The following is a 19,372-nucleotide window of genomic DNA, read 5'->3' as shown; positions in this document are numbered from 1 at the left end:
ACTACATATGAATTGTTAATATTTAGGAGTGCTGCCCCTCTATCGATATTGTGTGGATTATCGGCTGTGGATTATACAGGTCCGAGTGGCTTGCACCCAGTTGTATCATGTAAAGAACACAAGGCTGCTTTCTCTCTGTGTTTTTAGGAAAAAAATACAAGGTGTAATCCCGAACAGACAGCAGTCATCATGTGGAATTTATGATTTATGTGTGGTTTGCCACTACTCCAATATCCTTCCCTCAAAAAGTAAAATAAAACAAGTAAAAAAAAAAAACGCGCGTGCACCCCTAAAATGCAAACACGCTGTTTTGCAATAACAACCCACGTACTTTCCTGTAAATCTTGTTGCAATTGCAATTATTAAGGGAAAACAGAGGAAATCCAAATAAAGGTAATCTAAATCATCTGTAAATTTAGTCATGTGTCCTCTCACTCTTTAATTATATTAACAAAATATTATTAATCAAATAATATTAATCAATCACAATTTATCAAAAGTTATAAAAAAATATTACCATAGAGTATATAAATAAGGCTTAAATAAAACACCTTCCAAGAAAATACAAGATGATATCGGACATACATCATTTTACTACCAAACTAACAATTACCTACCTTCAGCCCAGAGGTGCAAAGTAGCAAAATATAAAAGCACATAATGTAGCGATTGTCCGAGCATCTTCATCGGTCAATATTGAACAATAAGGAATCTCTTCTCCTGAGTTCACTTAATTATTAGTGAAAATGATTAAAAATCAGCTTATTGTAATTATGATAATCCCAATGGATAAGAGACTGGAACACTTGTCCATGCCGTCCATATAGCCCTAGAAACATAGGGATTAGGGACAGCAACCCATCTATTGATAGTTGGTGATGCCCGCTGTCCAAAGTCAGGATGGTTCTTTTCCGGTCACAAGTTAAAAAAAATGTAGGGTAGACGACAGTTCCTTCATATAGCCCGGTCATAACTTTCTAAAGCTCATGATGACTGATAAACGCCTTCAGCACGGTGTCTTCGGTAAATATATTGGATCATACGTCTGCAAATATTTAGATTTTAATTTGTTTGCTTTATAGTGTTTACTTGTCAGAAATTGGCGTCTGTCCAATTCTTCTAGAAGCTATTTCTAGATTTTTACCCCAGAGTTCCATCTAGCCCCCAAGTAATGATGCTGCTCCACTGCTTCCTGCTGTGGGAAACCAATGGTGGCTGAAAACTGTATTACAATATTCAAAGAAACAGGTTAAATTGGGCAAAAAAGAAAGCAGCAGTATAATAATAGGATTGGGTTAAATGGGTCGTACAGGACTAGAAAAACATACCTGCTTTCTTCCAAAAACAGCACCTGACCTGTCCATTTGTTATGTGTGGTATTGTGGCATACATTTCAATGCAGTTGAGCTGCAATACCAGATAGAGCCCACGGACAGGCGTGGTGCTCTTTTTAAAAGAAAGCAGTCATGTTTTTCTGATCCTAAACAACCCCTTTAATTTAATTCTGCTGCTGGAGCTTTTCTTTAAAATTTGAGGAGACTTTTGGACATAATTTAGTAACAAATTCATAAGTACTGTGGTTCCAGCAGCAGAAGTCGTTTAAACTAAAAAAAAATTAATGAAAGAGACAGAATTAATTTTTTTGCATTCCGTTGTAGTTCCGGTGTTGGTGACTGAAACACTAGTTTTTTTTGCCAAAAACACTGGAACCTTCAATGGAAACCTGACAAACCCTATAATAGGTCAATGGAATCCATCTGGATTCATTGAGATATTGTATTTACTTCCTGTCGGCTTCACATCAGACGCCATCTTGAATTTTAGATTTCATCCAGTTCGGTCTTCCTATGTGGTGATTTGCAATCCCATGATGCCTCAGCAGAGCTTCACATGAGCAGGTGGACCTAGTACCATCTTTGCCTGTTGTCACTGCCTGAGGAGGAGAGTGTGGTTGTACTTCCTTCAATATTCTAAATACGTTTAGAGTATATATTAAGGGGGGCTGAACTGTGATCTTCTCCATTATAAATGTGTGACAAGGATCTGTCTAATCATCAGCAGTAACTGTGATAGATTGAATATCCAGAACATATCCAGGTCAACACTCACTCGTAAAAACTGAAGGACAGTTCTGCTTTTGTTGCACACAGGGGTGAATTAAGTGTAGAGAGATACCCCTGGACAGGGGGGTGGCAGTAGATTAAATATACTGTTAGATTTCTAAAGCATTTGATATTGTTCCTCACATATTGAACAAGTTAAAGGGATTGTTCATTTTATAAGCAAATTAAAGTTATTTTTTGTGTAATGAAAAGTTAAAACATTTTCCAATATACTTTCTGTATTAATTTCTCATGGGTGTCAAGATCTTTGCTTGTTATTCAGTAGGAACCTTCATTGTTTACTTCCAGTGGATAAAATTCTGTCCATGGTCATGTGATGGAAGCAGGTGCTGGGATCGTTAGAAGACACAGCTCTGATACACATACTGTAACTTTAACGAGCCGTGCACCTGTGTGTCCATCACATGATCATGGACAGAATTTTATCTGGTTTCACTGGTAGTAAATAATGAAGATTCCTACTGAATAACAATAAGCAGAGATCTTGGAAACCATAAGGAATTATTACAGAAAATGTATTAGAAATTTGTGTAACTTTTTAAAATACAAAAAATAACATTAATCTGCTAGGGTTAGTTTAGGAAAGAGATTATCCAGAGAAAAAGGTCAAAAATAAAATGAAAATGGGGTTCCCTTCTGGTTATACCATGACAGGTGAGCTAGATATAGGTTTACCCCTCTTTCAATCACTTGTAAAAGATCTTAGTGATTTTCCCACCCCTCGTTACTGAACGTTGTATTGCTTGCGAATAGGGATGTCCTATGACCTGCACAAGTTGAGTCCATCCATGAGGAAGGGAGCTCTGGCCAACATGGTATGGGGCTCAGATCTTCCTAAAGTTGCAAGGTCTGCCTTTTATTAGGCCTAAGGGTATGTGTACACGACCTATTTTCAGACGTAATGGAGGCGTTTTACGCCTTGAATTCCGCCTGAAAAGACGGCTCCAATACGTCGGCAAAAATCTGCCCATTACTTGCAATGGGTCTTACGATGTTCTGTGCAGATGAGCTGTAAAGAAGTGCCCGCGTCAAAGAAGTGCAGGACACTTCTTGGGACGTAATTGGAGCCGTTTTTCATAGACTCCATTGAAAAACAGCTCCAATTACGTCCGTAATGGACGCTGCGAAAAACGCGTGCACTTGTAATAACGTCTGAAATTCCGGAGCTGTTTTCGCCTGAAAACAGCTCCGTAATTTCAGACGTATTTTGCGTTGCCGTGTGCACATACCCTAACTGGTGCTGAGTAATCCGCAGTAAATGCAGATTCTATAATAGCAGGAAATTATGAATTAAATAGCCTGTTGCCAAATGAAGAACAATTCAGAGCCCACTGCCTGGTGAACAATCTATAATACGGAATCAAGTTCTCAAAATCCAGTGTGCAGTACAGAGTTCAGTGTCTGGTTGTAAATGTACAATATTCCTCCATTGTTTCTGACTAGACTAGATCTTTTTCCTAAAAACTGAACAACAGGAAAGACTAAATAGCACTTTACTTTGTACTTAAAAGGGCTTTCCACTTTATACAAAAAAAGTGTGTATATTAAATAACTTACTAATATACATTATGTTTTCATTCTGATAAAGTCCCTTATTTCCGAATACTACAATATGGCTGAGGGGACGGTGGTTAAGCCATCACATCACAGATTACTAGGAGAGCCCCTAGAACATGCATGCACAGAGCCCAAGACATGGACAAGGTGTTTACATGATTGAATCACTTGATGGCTCATCGGTGACATCACATGTATGAGCTTCATCCATGAAGTATTGTGTGTATTGCTTGTCAGCTCCTGGGTCTAAACGAAAATGTTTCAATCCACAAGAAGAGAAAATCGTGAGGAATCGAAACACAAAGTAAAGTAGAAAGTTGCGAAACTTTTCATTATACATTGATGGGTGAATAAATCCAAGCACACTGAAAAAAGCCATCTATGTTTCTCAATACACGGTTAGGCATTTGATCTTCAATGATATATGAATGACTGGGTTTATTTGAAGTTTTTTTAGAGTTCATTCTTGATGTAGTAGCCTGCGGCGGGGCAGCATGCTTGTCTGTTTCGAACCCTTCACAAGCTGAAATGTAATAACAGGATTGTTTGACTTGCAGACTGTTAATGTGCTCTCTCTTTGATCCAAGGTTTAAGAAGAAAGGAGATGTATTGTGTATCATGTAGCCGAGCACTGCTCCTGCATTCGGGCAGTTGCTAGGGAACCCTTTGACATCAATAATGACATAACAGGGATTCCCCGTGCAAAGCGGGTTTGGAGGCATGCAGAGAAGACGCGATCGCTGTCTTCTCTGCTTGTCTCTGTATACAGATCGCTGGTAACAGTCATCAAATTGTCTGTTACCATTAAATAATTGAATCATTAAATCATTGTTATCTGTGCTGTATATGGTAACAGCAAGGAGCACATAGATAATGTGTTCCCTGCTAGCCTGTGTCCCATAGTAAAAAAAAAATTATATATATATATATACACACACATATATATATATATATATATATATATATATATATATATTAATTAATAAATGAATAAGTACAGTAAAATGTAAAATAAAAAGTTAAAAAATAAAAGAAGCCCCTTCCCCCCCCCCCCCCCCCCCCCCCCCAAAAAAAGTGCACACCTTTTTAGACATTTTTGTTTTTCATGGGTGTCAGGTGCTCAGGCATTAATACTTTCCTATCATGCAGAATGAACATTACCCTAACCATACAATAATTACCCCGGCCACCAATTTTATTCTGTTCTACCCCGGCCCTATCAAGTTTTGCACCTTTACTATAAAATTTATTTACTTGGATAATTATCATCCATAGTTTAAACAATGTACACATATTTGTAATCAACATGCATGGGAGAATTAGATGTCTAGTTTTTGGGGTAAATATTCATTGAACAAACTACAGTAAAACAGAACATGAAAAAATTTGAAAAAAAACTATTTTCCTGTTTTTGACTCTTTTTATCTAAATAAGATTTACAAAATGAATTGATATACAGTATGCTCTAATTATAAATAAGAAAGTCCTATGTGTACAGCAAAAAACAAAACATTTTGGGGTAGACTAAGAAAGAAAAAAATTACTTTTAAGATGCAGCATTCCAAATGTCCGCCAGCGCTGTAGAATCACATTATATTCTACAGTGCTGGTGGCCGAGAGCCATCGAGACCGAGCAGGACGCTCTGTCTCCTGATGCAAAGTTATGAGCAGCCGTCAGTCCGTGCTGGAGTTAGAAGCAGAAATGGTAATACAAGTTGTTTAGAGAATGATTATTGTGCACACTTCTGCACTAGAATCGTTTTCTATATAATATCTGTGTAAGGGCCTGTTCACATCACCGTTCATTTCCGTTCCGGGGTTCCCTCGGAGGGTTCCGTCGGGTGAACCCCACAACGGAAAGTGAAACTGACAGCACAGCTTCCGTTTCAGTCACCATTGATCTCAATGGTGACGGAAACATCACTAATGCTTTCCGTTCGTCACCATTCCGGCTGGTTTCCGTTTTTCCGACGGAATCTATAGCGTAGTCAAACCATCCGACGGAACCCCGGAACGGAAATGAACGGTGATGTGAACAGGCCCTAACTGGAGGTACTTCTTAACGGATATGTCATGAACTCTTCTTTAACCCTTTTCATGATTTATTCGGTAAACGGATACCACTATAGCCTATGGGTGACGGATGCCACTGTTAGGCATCTGTTTAACTTATCCGTCACTAATAGGCTAGAACGGCAACTGTTTAATGGATACATCATGAAAAGCTATTACAAAGCCCATGATGTAAACGTTAGCAATACGGTGGCTACCATGTTAAAGTTTTTTTATTACTGGATGCCTCTATTCAGCAAAAAATTGTATATCCGAAGTATGCCGCCCAACGGCCGTTAAAATAACACTCTTTAGACCTCCATCGGTAAAATGGGAGCCTATATGTACATTTTACATTGAAAATGTAGTGCGAGAGGGTTCTTACAAGGAACCTGGACAGGTTCCTTGTAAATACATCCCCAACATTAACTATTGGGAAATATTCCTAATGATTGCGCATAGAAAATATATATTTTCTAGATGTAATTTTCTCGTAGGGAGCATAGCAAGTCCGACTTGTTCTAGATGCAGGGAGAGCAAAGTGGACCATTACCATTTCCCAAGGGCATATCCCCAGATACAGTTGTTCTGGAGGAGAATCCCTAACCTTCCTTCCTGCCCATACTACTAACACCATAGAACTTACTCCAGCCTGGGCTCTTTTGGACATATTACCAGCATCCGATATCCTTATCTCCTCACTCATAAACAACTGGCAGAGAAAGCGTATTTCGCCCATAGCACTCAATGGGCGCAAGCGAAAAACGCCTTAGACCTGGAGACCCTGTTTAGAGGGCTGACTTTCCCCTCTGCTATCTTTTGGATATGCATTTTTTTTAGATTGAACGGGTCTGTACGTCCCCCCCAATCCCGTCCACTCTCCCGTTACTCCACACATTTTTCTTGATTTTTGACTTTTTCTTGAATTTGGACTACGGTCTTTCTGGATGATTGGCTAGCACCTCTCCATGGAGTTCCTACGATACCCGAGATACCTTCTTCAACTATTTACAGAGTGCAAAAAAGGGGACTTAGTGCTCCGCTCCTCTTGGCAAAAAGTCTTGGATAGGAATCATCAACTCTCTCCTTTATGTTTTAATGTACCAAAAATGATGTTGAAAAAAGTTCAACTAAAAACATTGTCAAAAAACTGGATAAAAAACTATTTCCTCATCGTCCTACGGCAGCACCAATAGGAAAATCCTGACCTCTTGACCCCGCCCCCTAGAAGACCAATAATATTAGAATAATGAATTGCTCTTAGTATAAGAACCTCCTCCACAGACAGTCCGAAGTGGGTTTTGTTTGTCCTCAACCTAGGCCGTGCAGGTGTTTGTTTTCATCTTTAAAATATTTATTTGTTTCTTTATTTTTACTCTGGGGTGTTCCCAGTAGTTTATCGACTACAATGTAGTGTGCCAGTAAAAGCAAGCTCATGGACAGAGCGGCTTGCTCTGGTACATATGCTTTATGCTGCCGGACTTTCCTCCATGTATGGTAGGCTGGAGAGAAGCTGGCAGTTCACAGCTGCATCATCAATTGACTCCTGTTAGAGGCGGAGCTGGAGCGATGACTGTTCTGTGCGGCTCCGCCCATGTGCATTCCATGTGCTTCCCTAGTGCCGGCTTTTTGAGAGTTGGGGGACTAGAGGCAGGAGGGACTTGTGCCAGGCAGCGGAACTACTAGTCTCTGTAATGTAAGTGCATGGTTTGTATGAGTTTCTGCAGTGCTGAACAGTTTGTTACATAGTTCGTACTGTGGTAAAAAGACACATGTCCATCAAGTTCAACCAAGGAATGGGAAAGGGGAAGGGATTCATTCATGGGATTCTTTGCCAGTGGTGTGTCTCTGGTTATAATGCAGCATTGCCAGTGGTGTGTCTCTGGTTATAATGCAGCATTGCCAGTGGTGTGTCTCTGGTTATAATGCAGCATTGCCAGTGGTGTGTCTCTGGTTATAATGCAGCATTGCCAGTGGTGTGTCTCTGGTTATAATGCAGCATTGCCAGTGGTGTGTCTCTGGTTATAATGCAGCATTGCCAGTGGTGTGTCTCTGGTTATAATGCATCAGCAAATATATCTTCATTCCAGTGGTGTGTCTCTGGTTATAATGCATCATCAGCGGTCACGTCATTACCAGTGGTGTGTCTCTGGTTATAATGCAGCATTGCCAGTGGTGTGTCTCTGGTTATAATGCATCAGCAAATATATCTTCATTCCAGTGGTGTGTCTCTGGTTATAATGCATCATCAGCGGTCACGTCATTACCAGTGGTGTGTCTCTGGTTATAATGCATCATCAGCTGTCACGTCATTACCAGTGGTGTGTCTCTGGTTATAATGCATCATCATCTGTCAAGTCATTACCAGTGGTGTGTCTCTGGTTATAATGCATCATCAGCTGTCACGTCGTTACCAGTGGTGTGTCTCTGGTTATAATGCATCATCAGCGGTCACGTCATTACCAGTGGTGTGTCTCTGGTTATAATGCAGCATTGCCAGTGGTGTGTCTCTGGTTATAATGCATCAGCAAATATATCTTCATTCCAGTGGTGTGTCTCTGGTTATAATGCATCATCAGCGGTCACGTCATTACCAGTGGTGTGTCTCTGGTTATAATGCATCATCAGCTGTCACGTCATTACCAGTGGTGTGTCTCTGGTTATAATGCATCATCATCTGTCAAGTCATTACCAGTGGTGTGTCTCTGGTTATAATGCATCATCAGCTGTCACGTCGTTACCAGTGGTGTGTCTCTGGTTATAATGCATCATCAGCTGTCACGTCGTTACCAGTGGTGTGTCTCTGGTTATAATGCATCATCAGCTGTCACGTCGTTACCAGTGGTGTGTCTCCGGTTATAATGCATCATCAGCTGTCACGTCATTACCAGTGGTGTGTCTCCGGTTATAATGCATCATCAGCTGTCACGTCATTACCAGTGGTGTGTCTCTGGTTATAATGCATCATCAGCGGTCACGTCATTACCAGTGGTGTGTCTCTGGTTATAATGCATCATCAGCGGTCACGTCGTTACCAGTGGTGTGTCTCTGGTTATAATGCATCATCAGCTGTCAAGTCATTACCAGTGGTGTGTCTCTGGTTATAATGCATCATCAGCTGTCACGTCGTTACCAGTGGTGTGTCTCTGGTTATAATGCATCATCAGCTGTCACGTCGTTACCAGTGGTGTGTCTCTGGTTATAATGCATCATCAGCTGTCACGTCGTTACCAGTGGTGTGTCTCCGGTTATAATGCATCATCAGCTGTCACGTCATTACCAGTGGTGTGTCTCCGGTTATAATGCATCATCAGCTGTCACGTCATTACCAGTGGTGTGTCTCTGGTTATAATGCATCATCAGCGGTCACGTCATTACCAGTGGTGTGTCTCTGGTTATAATGCATCATCAGCGGTCACGTCATTACCAGTGGTGTGTCTCTGGTTATAATGCATCATCAGCTGTCACGTCATTACCAGTGGTGTCTCCGGTTATAATGCTTCAGCAGCTGTCATGTCATTACCAGTGGTGTGTCTCCGATTATAATGCATCATCAGCTGTCACGTCATTACCAGTGGTGTGTCTCCGGTTATAATGCATCATCAGCTGTCATGTCATTACCACTGGTGTGTCTCTGGTTATAATGCATCATCAGTTGTCACGTCATAACAGTAGGCGTCTCTGTTTATAATGCAGCAGTAACTGTTCCGTGAGCTTTAGAGGTGTTTTTTTCTGGGAATTATTTTAACTGTCTCAGCAATTATAATAGTTTGTAAACTGCTGATTTTGCTTCATTACTGTTTCGAGTATTCCTGATTAAGATAGTGCTTACCTGCAAGCTTAAGCCAAGGAGTTTCCTTGGTCAGCCTTGTTTTTGTTTTTTTAGTTAGGTCATAGATGTCGATTCCATCCAGCATGTCCTCTGGAAAGAGAAAGCGTAAGTCCAAACACAGACTCTGCAGATCTTGTCAGCAGCCTCTTCATGATGAAACTGCATCAGAGATTTATATTATGGTCTTCAACAGACTGATGAACTAGATCTACCACCTACTCAGGTGTATCAGCGGTCTCGAAACGTTACCAGCAGATTGCTTGTCTAATATATGCAGTTATTGCTCCCCTGCTGACTTAGATGAGGAGATGAGGAAGCTTGTCTCAAAATTCTTCTACGGGCTGAAATCAAATGAGCCAAAGTCTTCCAAGACTTCTGAATTACCTGAATTAGGCCGCAAGAAGCGGAGAGATTATTCATCTTCTTCTGTATCGTCTGACTGTTCTGAACTGAACTTTCAAGTTCTGAATCTGAAGCTCCTATTGCAAAAGAGAATTTGTTGTTCAAAAAAGAGAATGCAGAATTTCTGGTTCAGAAAGTCACAGAGAGGATGGAATCTGTTTTATTTTCCTAAGAAAAAGGCCAGAGTGTTTCCAGGTCACCCTGTCTTAACATCCATCATAGAGAGGGAATGGAAGCAACCTGACAAGAAAATGCACCTGGGTTCCAGATTCAAGACCATATACAGGCTAGATCCAGCAAGTTGGCATCTTCCAGCTCGTGTTGACACTCCAGTCACCAAGCTGTCTAAACGCCATTTCTTTCCTCCTGATGATTCAGCTCTTCTCAAAGACCCAATGGATAAAAAAGCGGATATTATGCTGAAAAGAACCTATACTAATATTGCTACGCTTAGTAAGACTACCAAGGCCTCTGTGACACTGTCCAGAGCACTCAGAATTTGGTTGTCAATATTATTTTGTGATATCCGAGATGGTGTTCCAATAGAGGTTTTGTTAGATCAAGTCGATACTTTGAAGATTTCAGCTGATTTTATGTGTGACTTCCCCCTTGATGTTCTGAAGATTTCTTCAAAGACCTTGGCCCTTTTAAACTTAGCCAGCAGAGCTATTTAGTTGAAACCATGGGCCGGTGACACAGGATCTAAGGACAATTTCTGCTCTTTTCCATTTTAGCCTGGTCATCTTTTGGAGAAGAAATTAAAAGATTTTAAAGGCTAATAAAGATGGAAAAAGTTCAGCTTTTCCCCAAAAGAGAAAACCCTGTGTTTTTCATGGCCAAAGAGGAGCAAGAACTTCAAATAGAGGTTTCAGACGACAATTCAACAGAAGGCATCAAAACCGTAGATTCAGAGGAAGATTCCCTGATAAGTCTAAAAAACAGAAACCCTGGTCAGTCCAAAACAGAATTATGATGTCTGACCTGTAGCTGTGGGAGCAAGATTGACAAAATGTTAAATAAATTGGTGCAAAATTTCTTCAGACAAATGGCTGCTCAACCTTATAAAAAATGTCTACATTCTCGAATTTCATCACCTGCCACGCAACAGGTTTGGCGAGTGAGAGGAAATGATTGATGAACAGTGGCCTATCCAACTCCTTGGTGGACATCTTGTTACAATCCAGAAAGCCATCTAAAAACAAGGTCTATTCAAGATTATGGAAGAAATTTACCAGTGGATGGTAGAAGCTAGTCATATCTCCATTACTGTGCCTGTTATACTTCTGTTTCTACAGGAGGGCTTCAAAAAGGGCTGCAATTGAACACATCAAAGGTTCACGTATCTGCAATCAATTGCATGACTGACAGTAAATTCTCCAATCAACCATTGATTACTAGATTCTTTAAAGCCATAAAGAGCATTGGGCCAGAAGTTAGACCACCTATTCCATCTTGGGACTTACCAATTGTTCTTAAACATCTGACAGAACATTCATTTCAACCCCTTACTACTGTTGACATGAAGTGGTTATCATTTGAAGTCCTTTTTCTTGTGGCAGTCACCTCTGCAAGAAGGTTGGGATAACCTCAGGCCTTGTCATCTAAACTTCTGTACCTGAGATTGTTGCCAGGAGGGGTTGCCTTAAGGACTTGGCCATCATTTATGCCAAAAGTAGCATCTTCTCAAAACATTATTAGAGAATCATTTCTGCCTGTTTTCTTTCTGAATCCTGTAGATGAAGTTCAAGAAAAACTCCATTCACCTAATGACCCAGGAGGGGTCTTAAAGTGTGTAAAGACTCTCTAGCTCGATGCCTCAAGTCTACCATAATGGAAGCCTACGATCTGGAAGGTTCAGCACCTCCTTTTCCGGTCAGAGCTCACTCAACACGCTTGACCGCTACCTCAGAAAGAGCAGAAAGAGCTCAAGTTTTTCTTTTGGAGATTTGCTCTGCAGCTCCCCGGTCTACACCGTCAACATTCGTCAAGCACTACAGGGGTCCTTAACGCAGTTCTTCATGAGTAATCACCCCTTTATTTTCTATTCAATTCCCATTGGTGCTGCTGTAGGATGATGAGGAAAGTTAAAATTTGTTACCTGTAATTTTGCTTTCCTCGAGTCCATAGGCAGGACATGTATACCCTCCCTATAAAATTGTTTTCAGCAATATTTTGGTGGTTTTGTCTCTATTAATTACTCATAGGGCTGTCTGTGGAGGAGGTTCTTATACTAAGAGCAATTAATTATTCTAATATTATTAGTTTTCTAGGTGGGCATGTCCTAGGACGGGATCAAGAGGTCAAGATATCCCATTGGTGCGGCCTACGGACTTGAGGAAAGCAAAATTACAGGTAATACATTTTAACTATACAGGGTAACTGGTATGTAGAATGTTGATGGAGGGTTCTGTCCGATTACCAGAAGGGATCAGAAAGGGGTGTTTCCAATTTATGGCAAATTAGTCTATGCCATTCAAGGGTGTCTTTTTTATTTAATCTTCCACTGGATCAACTGGGGTTTGTAAATATAAAACATTGAAGTTTTGTCTTTATTAACCCACTATGCAACTATGTCATGGACAGGTGCATGGGGACAGTAACTCAGAAAAGCATAGATGTAGTAAAACTGAAAAAACAACAACACGCCGTTATATTTAAAATAAGTTTAATTTAAAAAAGAGCATATAAAGCTAAATAACATATTAGCAAATTCATTTTAGCATTTTCCAAATAGCAAGAGCTTGCCAAGCATAAATTAAAAGTATTAATAAATATATACCCTGTCCATTTGGACAGATCATTAATGTTAATAAATTCTTAAAAGCATACATACAGGTATAAAGACCAAACTTATGTTGGCCGTCCAATCCCAAAACGAGGTTTAGACCTGCAATAAAACACATGCATATGTTACCTGAAATATTACTGGAATGGATATTTGAAATATACCGTATAATAAAATTGCTATTTTGCTGGATCTTTATTTGAACTATGTCCATATATAAGTCATGAGAAAAAGTAAAGACACCCCGTATAAAGTTTTTTAGATCCAGACTATAAACTCTTGGGTAACAGTGTCCCATGATTGGATGGCTAACTTAAATGTTTCACAGTGTCACTTGGGATAAACTGTGATATCATAATCACCTTTCACACATTCTATTTAGTATATAGTATAGTCATGTGAAAAAGTAAGGGCACCCCATGTAAAGGTTTTTTTTTAAACATGTGGACATATCAATATTTGATCTTCGTTTAAATAGTATATAAAGGGTAATTGAACAAAAAAAATTAACAAATTTATATTGCCATAATTTATTAAACAAATAATTCACAGACATGTCCACATATTTTTTAATCTGATAGAGTTCTTAATTCTGTGCTGATTAATTTCTTAATATATCTTTATAGTTGTCGATTCAGAGCTCCAAATACCCTGCATAAATATGTTTTAAATATACCTTGCTGGTTATGTGCAGCAGCCACTAGAGGGAGCTTATGATATTACAGCATACTGTTTATACATTGAACTCTATAATAAAACATTCCCTAAGCTCCAAAGCTCCCTCTAGTGGTGGCTACAAGTAGCCAGCATGTTATGTTGTAAATCTATGGCTTTGCAGCTCTGTACCAGAAAAATAGAGCACCGACCGCTATAAAGATATACAGTATTTAGAAATTAATCAGCACTGAATTAGGAACCTATAAACAACAAGGTGTTAAACGGTAAAGATTCGCTTTAAAGATCAAAAATTAGAATCAGGTGTTACCAGTTTAGGTGAAAATATTTTTTGTGCCCGTACACTTAGTGGTGGTGTGCCACACAGTTAAACTGTGGCCACGTGGTTTTTACAGGTGAAACACTTTAAGAACATGTGTATCGCCTGTAAAAAGCGCAAGGCAAAACAATGCTGCAATTTGGGCTGAAACCATTTCTCTCCCTAAATAATGCTACAAATACGTGAAAGGTGATTATGACATCACAGTTTCTCCCAAGCGGAATTATGCACTTAGAAATCATGGGTTGCTAGCAGGGGCGCATGGGGGTGTTGTAAACGATGGTGTACACAAGATACACATACACACGTTATATCACCATAACCTGCTTCGGGTTTTATGGAATGAGTAAATTACAAGACATGTACAAAGTTGAGTCACATTATTATGACCACCAGCTACTATCCAGAGTAACCGCCGTGTGCAGCACGGACAGCAGCTAGACGGGCTGGAAGTGACTCAATAAGGTACTGGTCAGTTGTCTCCGTTATCTGGAACCATGCTGACTGCAGTGCATCCCACATTTGCTGGAGGGTGCGTGGGCTAAGATCCATCGAGGGAACAAGAAGATCGAGGTGTTCCCACAGATGCTCAATTGGTTTCAAATCTGGCGAATTAGGGGGCCAGGGAAGTACTTGGAAGTCTTGGTTGTGCTCTTCCAACCACTATCTAGCAGGGGAGACAAACAGCATATATGGGGGGGGGGGGGACACGTGATCTGCAACTATGGATTCATACACAAATCGGTTCAGAGTGCCTTCCACATGGATGAGTGGGCCCAGAGAATGCCATGAAAACTTTCCCCAGACCATAACGCTGCCGCCACCAGCTTGTGTTATTCCAGCAATGGTTGCAGGGTGTTTGTTCTCTGATATTTCTCACCTGACACGCCAACGTCGATTTGTTTGATGAAGCAGAAAACGTGACTCACTGGAGAAGACAACCCTTTGCCAATCATCAGTGGTCCAATTCCGATACAGCCGTGCAAATTGAAAACTTTTTTTCCAATTCACCTTTGTTAGCATAGGAGCAGTGACCATCCGTCTGCTTCGGAGCCCCAAACGCAGTAGGGTTCGCTGAACTGTTGTTTTAGACACACGTCTGGTAGCCCCCTGGTTGATTTTCACAGTGACCTGCTCCACTTTAGCGTGTCGTTCGGCCCTCATGCACCTTCGTAGCCGATGTTCACCTCTCACATCAATAGTATGCGGTGCTCCACAGTCTCCACGTCGGTTATTCCCAATGGTGCCATTTGTCCACTCACGATACACTTTCACTACAGCAGCACACGAAGAGTTCACAAACTGCGCTGTTTGAGAAATACTGCTACTCTTGGCCCAAAAGCCAATAATCATCCCTTTTTGCAACTCTGATAAATCTCCCCTTTTACCCATGGCAACAACGAGTGATAGGTGTTCAGACAGCCTATCGCACACCTTATATACCCACCAAGCCCACAGCACATCACTTCCTTCACGGGCTACGCACTGCCGACATCGAAAGTAGGAGGTGGTCATAATAATGTGACTCGACTGTGTTTATCAGATGTACAAGTTACACATGTAGTCATACACAGATAATCATATACAGTACCTAGGGTTCTTCTCTGTGTTACTTTGCCGGGTATTAGATGGAACAGAAGTTTTGATTTGAGCTTCAAGTCTGGAATAAATTCCACCTGCCTGCTAAAAAAGAAAGACTTTTTAACATTTTGTGTGGGACGCGTCATATCTTTTAATAGAACCATTTTGGGGTACATATTAGTTATTGATTAACTTTTTTTTGTGGGTGTGGGTGGAAAAAAAAGCAATTCCGCCATTGTTTTTTGTGGGGTTTTTTTGTTAGGCCCCCAGCTGCCATGGCAAACCATGGGTGCTCCGCGATCACTTCTAAGGGGTTAAACGGCCAGGATCAGAGTTATCTCTGATCCCAGCCGTTGCAGCAGGACGTCGGCTGTATATTACAGCCGGCACCCGCTACTGATGGAACGGACACATCCCCATGATAACATCCGTACAATTAGTATGTAATGGTACGTCCACTTGCAGAAAGTGGTTAAAATGGCCACATATCACAGTCCATACTATGGCTGCAATATCCGTACTACCACAGATCTACTGTACCGAACTTAGATCACCATAGCACCATGGTGATCTAAGTTCAGTCCTACAGCTGCCTTCTGAAACCGATATAAGACTCAGATTATTAAAGAGGCTCTGTCACCAGATTATAAGTGCCCTATCTTGTACATAATATGATCGGCGCTGTAATGTAGATTACAGCAGTGTTTTTTTATTTAGAAATACGATAATTTTTGACAGAGTTATGACCTATATTAGCTTTATTCTAATGAGTTTCTTAATTAACAACTGGGTGTGTTTTACTTTTTGGCCAAGTGGGCGTTGTACAGAGGAGTGTATGACGCTGACCAACCAGTGACCAATCAGCGTCATGCACTTCTCTCCATTCATTTACACTGCAGATAGCGATATAGCTATATCGTTATGTGCAGCCACATAAACACACTATAACATTACTGCAGTGTCCTGACAATGAATATACATTACCTCCAGCCGGGACGTGATGTTTATTCAGAATCCTGACACTTCGCTAACACAATCCCAACACTACAGCACAGCAAGCGTAATCTTGCAAGATTACACTGTAAACTGTCATTTCAAACGAGATTACGCTTCCTGTGCTGTAGTGTCGGGATTGTGTCAGGACACTGCAGTAACGTTATAGTGTGTTTATGTGGCTGCACATAGCGATATAGCTATATCGCTATGTGCTGTGTAAATAAATGGAGAGAAGTGTATGACAAGGATTGGTCAGTGTCATACACTCCTCTGTACAACGCCCACTTGGCCAAAAAGTAAAACACCCCCAGTTGTTAATTAAGAAACTCATTAGCATAAAGCTAAAATAGGTCATAACTCCGTCAAAAATGATCGTTTTTCTAAATAAAAAACACTGCTGTAATCTACATTACAGCGCCGATCACATCATGTACAATATAGGCCACTTATAATGTGGTGACAGAGCCTCTTTAACTGACATATACATTGGGTTAAAGTACTTGTACACTGGCCCATTTTGGCCGGTACAACGAGATAGTTTGCTCCTTTCACAAAGAGCGCTTGATACTACGATCATTCGCCCCCATACATTATTATCATGTCAGCAGCACGTCCTGTTTACTAGTACACAGGGAGATGTGCTGCCAACAACCAGGATATTTTAGGCATTTAAAACGATACGATCAGTAGATGAAAGAGCGTTTGCTAGTTCATCGGCTGATCATTACCCTGTGAACGCTCATTTACACGATAATTGGCCAGTGTAAAAGGGCCTTTAGTTTGAAGGGTTTTCTTTGACTGGATTATACTGTTTTAGTAAACAAACCCCAGACGGTGGTGATAAGATTATCTGGGTCAAAATGAAGGGAAACAGATGGATAAGGGAAGATCCTGACAGTTTGTAAGGATATATGTTGGATAGGCTTCGTTCCCATCTGCGTCGGGAATCCAAACACAAGGGTTACACCCTTACACAACGGTGACAAATGGAATCCGTCACCATTGAAATCAACGGTGATGCAAACGGAAATCTATGGTTACCGTTTGTTTCAGTTTGGATTCCGTTCATGGGTTCCCCTGACGGAAAGCTCAGACGGAACCCATGAACGGAGTCCCGATGCAGATGTGAACGAAGCCTGTGGTGCACTTACTTCCTTTCCATCTTTGGACTTGATACGATCCAAGTCTCCTAGTCTTATTTTAATTAAATGACCTGTGATTTCTGTCATTCTTCTCTGATCTACAGCAGGGGAAAAAATATGAAGGGTGTTAATACTGTTTACTTGCAAAATATAGAGTGATAAATCTGTCTCATTTTGTTTTAAAGCAACCATGATTATCTATCCACACAGGATTATACAGTTGCACGAATAGAATCACACACCTTCTTCCCTTTGAGCATCCTGGTTAAACCTCAGGGAACGAGATGCATCCCACTTACTTCTCTGCACACTCACTCTGTAAAGAAAAAAGTCAAAGAGTATGTAAATAAAAAAATGTAATGGTTCAGAAAGTTTACAGACAGATGTCATGACATACTCACGTAAATGGAGAAGAGTCTCGAGATGGCTGAGGAAAAGAGAAAAAAAGTAAAGAAAAATGGGACTTTAATCGTATTTATACAAAGAATCAACATTATATCTCAGTCCTAACCACAAAACACTTCTTCAAGGATCACACATTTCACAATGATATCATTTTGAATGATACAAAAGAATCCGGACTACCACACTGCAGGTGGACCGCTGTTATTATTGCTATCAAAGATCCCTTTCTGCCTAGCTGAAATGACAAATCTTTCACGGCCCCCAAAAAAAGGGCATTCGGGTGGCAATATGTGTTGGTCCTTTTAGTCATCTCATTGACATTGCATCTCTTCTCCCTGATTTTCTTTAGGCCTCCTATTATTCCTTAACCCCTTCACGCAAAATCACGTAACTGTACGTGATGAGGGTTAAGGGAAAGTATGGAGCGAGCTCACGGGCTGAGCTCGCTCCATACACAGCGGGTGATGGCTGTTACACGCAGCCGACACCTCCCTGCAATGAGCGGAATCAAAGTTAATTTTGATTCCGCCCGTTCAACACCTTAATTGCTGCGATCAATCGCAACCGCGGCATTTAAAGTGTTAGAATCAACCTGTAGAAGGTGAATATGTCGTTTTTACCGCCTGATGGACGCCGTAAAAACAAAACCCCCCAAAATATGACGTAATCGTTGTTTTTTGCCCATTTCACCCCACAAATAATTTTTTTCAGCTTCCCAGTACATTATGCAGTACAATAAATGGTGCCATGAAAAACTACAACTTGTCCTGGAAAAAAAAAAGCCCTCGTATGGCGATATAGACGGGAAAAAAACTAAAAAATCATAGCTTTTGAAAGGTGGGGAGAAAAAAACAAAAGTGAAAATTTGAAAAAGGGCTGCGTCCTGAAGGGGTTAATAAGCTAAACCATCTAACCTACACATATTTTTCCTTAGTATCCTGCTAGGACCCTGTCTGTGGCAAAAACAACCAATGCTTTCAACTTCTCTGCAGCGCCACCACAGGGGAAATTAAGCATTACACAGTGCCCATTCAAATCAATGGGATGTCTGTGTAATGCAGGATAGGGCAGGTCCTCCAGAGCCAGAGAGACTCTCTGTAACCGATCACCACTTTGGCCAAGAGATTAAGATCCTAAACAAAGGACCCTTTCTATTAACTCAGAGTTCCCTAATAGGGTATATGAAAATGTTTTGTCTTTTTAAACTGGACAACCCATTGAAGAATTCTCTCATCTACAAAAATCAAGTCATGAGGGTGACTCCAAAAACATACTGTGGATTATGGACTTTCTATGAACTTGGCCCGTGTGTGTGTGTGTGTGTGTGTGTGTGTGTGTGTGTGTGTGGGTGTGTGTGTGTGTGTGTGTGTCAGGGAAATTAGATTGTGAGCCACATTGGGGATAGTGTCTGAATGGTAACCATCTCTGTACACCGACAATAATATGGAATATGCTAGCACTACTCTATATAACCAATAGGAAACAAATAAAATAGTGCAGAGT

At 40.6% G+C, this 19,372-nt stretch overlaps 1 protein-coding gene and 1 long non-coding RNA gene across 6 annotated transcripts in view; one reads left to right on the top strand and one right to left on the bottom strand.

Annotated features, from left to right (window-relative positions):
- The first annotated feature begins 7,373 nt into the window (after positions 1-7,373).
- LOC142760086 (uncharacterized) lies at positions 7,374-18,312 on the top strand. Its single transcript, XR_012883241.1, has 3 exons — positions 7,374-7,428; positions 12,229-12,318; positions 17,675-18,312. It is a non-coding gene; the product is annotated as an uncharacterized LOC142760086 (long non-coding RNA).
- The window catches only part of SANBR (SANT and BTB domain regulator of CSR), a 58,916-nt gene continuing 52,217 nt past the window's right edge, over positions 12,674-19,372 (bottom strand). For 3 of the 5 annotated variants that reach the window (XM_075863000.1, XM_075862999.1, XM_075863002.1), the window contains 5 exons: positions 17,866-17,891; positions 17,707-17,780; positions 17,474-17,562; positions 15,337-15,428; positions 12,674-12,853 (listed from right to left, as the gene is read on the bottom strand). In XM_075863000.1, the coding sequence (XP_075719115.1) occupies positions 12,817-12,853; positions 15,337-15,428; positions 17,474-17,562; positions 17,707-17,780; positions 17,866-17,891 (318 nt within the window). In that variant the 3' untranslated portion in view covers positions 12,674-12,816. The remainder of the gene's footprint in view (positions 12,854-15,336; positions 15,429-17,473; positions 17,563-17,706; positions 17,781-17,865; positions 17,892-19,372) is intronic. The other 2 variants (XM_075863001.1, XM_075863003.1) reach the window with 2 other exon arrangements.

The sequence above is a fragment of the Rhinoderma darwinii genome, chromosome 4 (genome assembly GCF_050947455.1).
Source record: "Rhinoderma darwinii isolate aRhiDar2 chromosome 4, aRhiDar2.hap1, whole genome shotgun sequence".
In the NCBI taxonomy this organism is placed as follows: Eukaryota; Metazoa; Chordata; class Amphibia; order Anura; family Rhinodermatidae; genus Rhinoderma; species Rhinoderma darwinii.
Note: the sequence above shows the minus strand (reverse complement) of the source record. Positions and strands in the feature narration are given on the sequence as shown.